Here is a 6059-nt window from a genome sequence, read left to right on the forward strand (position 1 = left end):
TGTAGGAAAGTTCAGTATTCCTTTGTCATATTGCAGTGGCACTGTCTTATTCCGACTACTTAGTTGCCCATCTTTACTGTGTGGAACTAAACAAGCAAGGACAAGAAGCAGGAACGACATAGACTAGTAGCGTGTCATTTATGTTCCTTGCATGTTTCGCAATGAGGATTGTGCACAGACGAAGTAGGCGAAACCAGACTTTTGATTGGGCTAAAGCTTTGAAACTTATAGCTAACCCTAACACTGCAAGGAATATCACTAATGAAACTGAAAAGATCATTATACCGACAAACATTGGTTTCTCCTCCCTCTTCAGCATGCTTTTTCTCTTTTATTCACATTAGATTTTCGAATGATGGTGTAAAAGCACTTCATGGGAGAGTACACACATTCACGTCTATAAAGCGCTTGAAATGCCATTCGAATGCCGTTTCAAATGAATTCCATTTTCACAGAATGCCGTTGAAAGACCCCCGTGTAAGAGCACTGGGCTGAATGCTGTGTTAAATGACATTTGGTTTGAGGGCTTTTGAAATGTTCATGTGGTATGGGTACAGTAGAACTACAGATGTCGGCAGTGACTTAGCTGAGCTCTTTGGTCTGCATCAAACTTTGTACCTTAGTTTGCCAGGTTGTGCAGACTTAAATTCTTCTTAACATTTCTTAAAATCCTTAAAACAAATTTGTGGGCAGGCTGATTTAAGCGGAAGCAGTGGTGCAGTGGTAATTCTGTGTTGCCCCTCCCTGCATCTGCAACGTTCATCCTACCCATCCATTGGCATGCATTCTTGAAGGGAGCTTGAGTCTTATATTGGAGTGTATTTTTTTTTTGCAGCTGTGCGGGTCGAGAAAGTTCCCTGGGGTTAGTTTTAATGCGTGTGCTGTCCCCACTTTTCCATGCAGGAAGGAGTGTCTGCCGTGGAGAACCTGAATGAAATGCAGTGCATGTGGTTTCAGACAGAGTGTGCCATGGCCTATCAGCGGCTAGGAAAATGGGGCGAGGCCCTGAAGAAGTGCCATGAAGTTGACAGGGTGAGCATGACTGCCCACTGATTTTGCAAGCTCATTCATTGTAGGCCTGTGACTGAGGTGTCGTGCCATTACTGAGAGGCGCCCAGGGGTGCAAGGAAGGAATCCAATGCTTGCCAAAAGCGACAGTGGATTGGGTTGATGTGAACCTGGGTTGTTGGTGATGCACTGGTGCCTGCAGGGCCGTCAAAGGCAGAACGGCAGTTTTTCACCTTCACAGCTGTGAAGGGACCCATGTAGGTCTTGAAAAAAAAAAAAAAAAACGCAGGTCCTTGGTGAGCATTGGTGTGCTCCTATAACTTACGGCAGTGTGCTGTGTCCTTGCTTTGTCTACTTGAAATTGTGTAGTGGCTGCAAACTGCCTGCAAGAGCTGTGTAATGAGTTTTGCGACAATGGGTTCGGTGTATCTTTGCACATTGTAATCCTGTGCACTTCGGTTCGCTAAAGCTCCAGGTAAAGCTCTACTACGATGTATGCACAGAAAAAGACCTTTATTGCAGACTTTGAAATGCTGTAAGCCTAAAGAGTGTACTCGGCTTCCTTTCTGTCCCTTGTGTTCCTTGTTACATCATTGTTACATCGCTATTGTTACATCATGAACGTTATCCAACTTGCCCAACTTTCGGCTCTGCTGATATATGCTCATTACATTATTTTGCTGTGAATAATGCATCAGTAGCAATAGGGGCCATTGCAGCTTATGGTGCTTGCGTGTGAACTGTGAAGTGAACTTTGCTTCGTTGCTTCTGTTATGTTGTAGGATAGCTGACGTGGGATCAGCACCCATACTCACCTGTGCCATTGCTAAAGACCGTGATCAGAGCAGCGCTACAAATGGACAGTGGCAACCAGACGTAGCTGTGGCAGGCGGGGGCATTGCTCCCAGAAAAACGTGTAGAGGTGCGGGGAAGGAGAAAATTTTCAGAGCGTCACGCTTTTAAGGGGGGACATGGGTCTTAGAGCATTTTTTTTTATTTACAGACCAAATGCAATGAAACTGCACAGACTTATTCAGTTTTTTGTGCTGATTTCGAATATGCAATTTTTTTAGTTCTAGACCAATTAGTTCCTGTGATATTAATATATATCATGCCATTGTCTGCTGAAACAATAGAAAAGAAATGGGCCACCAGAAATTTAATTTTAATGTGTGGGTAGATACTACAATGTGTGAGGAATGCAACGCTGGAAGCAGTTTTCAGTTTTTTGTCCGTGTGGACAAATGGGCTTAATAGTTAGTTTTCAAGTGAGTTGACCAGACATACAGTGCCAGAAAACATGACACACATGAAACTACCTATTAAGCCCATTTGTCCACACGGACAAAAAACTGAAAACTGCTTCCAGCGTTGCATTCCTCACACATTGTAGTATCTATCCACACATTAAAATTAAATTTCTGGTGGCCCATTTCTTTTCTATTGTTTCAGCAGACAATGGCATGATATATATAATATCTAAGGAACTAATTGGTCTAGAAATAAACAAATTGCATATTTGAGATCAGCAGAAAAAACTGAATGAGTCTGGGCAGTTTCATTGCATTTGGTCTGTAAATAAAGAAATGATCTAAGACCCATGTCCCCCCTTAATTTCTATGCTCTCGTTTCATTTTCGATGCTTTCACTTGTACACTGACTTGCCGATTAAAAGGTTTGACAGAGTGTGTCCATCGAGACATCATGTTTGGCATCATCATCTTTTCTTTTTCTTTTTTTTTCACAGCACTTTTCGGAAATAATGGAGGACCAGTTTGACTTCCACACATACTGCATGCGCAAGATGACGCTACGGGCCTATGTGAGCCTGCTGCGGCTGGAAGATGTGCTCAGGGCGCACCCCTTCTACTTCAAGGCTGCTCGGGTTGCCATTCAGGTAAGCCTAACAGCGCACACACACAATGCATTTTGCCCGTTCTATTATTGGTTGTTCAGGAATGTGTTTTGTGCACTTCCTTGCGATAATGCTCCATCGTTAGCATATGGGTTTATGTGTACATGGCAGTTCAGTTGGTTCCTAGCGTGTTCCTATAAGGGGCATTCACATGACGTCACAGGCATCATTTTGTAGCACAGCTCGCAGTTTCAGTGGTGCAGGCCGGAGCAGGTGGCAGTAATACAGTTAGACATGCACACTGCCTTCCGCCTTGCTCCATGTGCAGTAATACCGGAATGAAATGCGAACACACATATGCTGTACTTTTCTCCTTTGCAGCGAGATATTCCTTTGCAACTGGTTTATGACTAAGGGATTCGGTGGACCCGTTAACTAAGGATATGAATCAGGCTAGTTGTACACTGCAGCAGAAAATACCCAGAAATATTTTATTTTGGTTAAAGGCGCTGCTTGCATTTTATTCCAGCCCAACTGTACATCAAAACTGGCCACTGTGACGTCAGTCGGTGCTCTCTCTAGATATCACTGTTCGTGCATGATTGCAATGAACTGCAAAATCTTGCTTGCTACAGGTCTACCTCCAGCTGCACGACCACCCCATTGCGGAGACAGAGGCTGCGGAAGAGATCAACACAGGTGAGTCAGCTTTTCCCTAGCATTCGCTTTTCAGAACGCAGCAGAACCTGCCTGAAGACTCGGATGGATCGTTTTGGTGCAGAGAAGTTTAGCTGAGACGACTGAAAGAAGACTGTGAAGTAAAACGTAGCTGCATCAGCCTTGACTGTCGATCTAGGAAATAGATAACTTGGTAAATTGATCAATTAAAAATCGGTAGCTCTATTGTCTCAGAATTTGGGCTTCACTCTTGCTAACGGCCTTCATAGACATTAACTTCTCCTTTATTCTTTGAGCAGTAGTGCTAGACTGAATCTGCAGGAGATAGCAGGTCTGGACAAGACTAATGTTTATGTTGGTGATGACTATACACTTGGTGAAACCAGCAAGTCGTTTGATGTCTCACGCCACTCTGCACTGCCCTGTGCTTACGCTGATATTCCAGCCGTCTCTTTGTCACCTCCACCTTGGCATCCAGCCTGCCCTGAATCGGGCATAACAAGCTGCGAAAACTTGTGGGCTGCTGGAGAAATGCCCGAGCATTCCGCAGTCTCCTTTACTTTCTCACTAGTGGCACAGTTTGTCTGGAGGCCACGGAAGAACTGTGCGCTTCGTAATCTTTTGTGAAATACTCCACATCTCTCCTTGGTATAAAAAGTCCGCTGCCCTTGAAGTTGCGGTAGCCCCGTCCTTGGCAGTTGTCTGCCATGGAGGCAAATGTACCGTTGTTTTGGTAGTTAGTACTAGTGAAAATCGTGATGGTTTTGGCAACTCTCAACTTTCCCACTGTCGTGGTAATGTTGCCAGCACATGCAGTGGGCTTTGTTGAGTGAAACTGGAGCATTTTGAAACAAAACTAGGTATTTCTCGTTCAGCTTGCAGTCAATGTAGCCATCACATGAGTGCGTTCTCGGCAGGGTGCAGGGGGCACCACGCGTGAAGAGAAAAGTTAATTCTTATACACATTGGTTCTGGCAAAGAACATTCGAAGTGCAAGCGTTTTACAGGGCTCATTCGCGCTGGTGGTCGCTTGCTCGCACAAGTGGTAGGTCGCGCAAGGGCAAATTTCCGGTTCCGATCTTCTTTAGCTCGCACGTCGCGCCAGAATCCGAAACTAGAGGACCGTTAGCAGCTGGGTTTGCTGCTAGTCAGTCTGGCTGCAGGCGAGTGTGGAGGTAGTTTGGAAGGCCGCTTTTTTGCTTTTGATCTCCATTGGCTTCAGACTGCTGTCTTTACGATTGCGTCGTTGTGTGTTTGTTGCTCTGAGTTGCGCATGCGCCGTGGTGCCATCCCGTGGGACACTACAAAGCGAAATGCAACAGCAGGAGGATTGGGTATCCTCTAAGCTATAGTATTTGGATACAACTTTCTTTTTGGTCAGCAAGGGCTACGAGCTGGACAGTCGACTTTTACGCGGCATGCGTCAATACGATAGTCGCAAAGTTTGCCAAATAAAGATGGCGTGTTTCCGCAGCTATATTTTTTGCCTAGGTCCCATTTTTTTTTGCTGTGATCGGTCAGTTTGAAAACCCTGTTAATTCGAATATTTTTCACGGTCTCAGTGACTATCAAATAACGTGGTTTAACCGTTTCACTAGAGGGAATGTAAGGGAAAAAAAATTGACGGAGAACATGGGACTAATAAACGCATAACAAAGAATAACAGTACAATTGGTGAATAGTACTGTAATAATTTTGTAGACTGCAAGTAGAGCAAAGATGGCTGCACTTGGTGCATATATCCATGTACTGCACGATGTTACTTTGTTCTTTTTTTTAATCACATGTGGGATAGTGTGTAATACAGGAAAAAAAGAGGTTATATTAACTGGTACACTTCGCAGTGTGAGTGTTCATTTGTCCTTCCAGACAGATTGTTGTGTGAGAATGGATGGGGTATTAGATTTATCCCTAGTGCCGGAAAGCTTCAGATGGAAGCACATAACCAGATGTGCTGGTTGTTGCTGGCCCTACACTTTCACACTGTTTTGACAGCGAGTGTTGCATGCAAACCATCAGTTTCTGCCACTGCTCCGCACTAAAGAAGGGAGGCAAGGCTGGCAGGCAGATGGAGGTGTTGCGTCTGAATAGCGAGGTGGCCCTGGAATTCCTTATGCATAGCGGGCTGCCCATATTGGAGATCATTAGCACTGGGCTTACATCACTGGGCTGGTTGGTCCCCCCATCCCCAACCTCTGTCTGCTCTGGGCATCTTGCGTGCACGCGTTGCGGAGAGAAAGAGAGCAGAGGCGAGGGCTTGTCCGCGCGAGAGCTGATGCCTCCTTTGTTCTCTGCCTTGGCTTCTTTCTCTTTACTTGGTGCCCTCCCTCTGATGGCCCCTGCAAACAATGCAGGCCCCCTTCCCCCTTTGGGCTGGCCACTTCTCGTGGTGGGCTGGACGAGATGGTGTCATCCTGCTTGGCCCTTTGTTTCGCCCCGACCTCGTTTGTTTCTTTGTTTTCTTTGCTGCTGCTGCTCAAAGGGCAGTTCCTCACTCCGAGCTGCCCCTTGCCCTCTT

General features: G+C 45.6%; 1 protein-coding gene across 1 annotated transcript in view; it reads left to right on the forward strand.

Moving 5' to 3' along the window:
- Positions 1–6059, forward strand: part of Naa15-16 (N-alpha-acetyltransferase 15/16) — a 99423-nt gene that overhangs the window by 17389 nt on the left and 75975 nt on the right. Inside the window, exons 14-16 of the mRNA XM_089566770.1 lie at positions 904–1032; positions 2756–2905; positions 3499–3562. Coding sequence (XP_089422896.1) covers positions 904–1032; positions 2756–2905; positions 3499–3562 — 343 coding nt within the window. The remainder of the gene's footprint in view (positions 1–903; positions 1033–2755; positions 2906–3498; positions 3563–6059) is intronic.

This window comes from Amblyomma mixtum, chromosome 1 (assembly GCF_055824585.1).
Source record: "Amblyomma mixtum isolate Tamu chromosome 1, ASM5582458v1, whole genome shotgun sequence".
NCBI classification, from domain to species: domain Eukaryota; kingdom Metazoa; phylum Arthropoda; class Arachnida; order Ixodida; family Ixodidae; genus Amblyomma; species Amblyomma mixtum.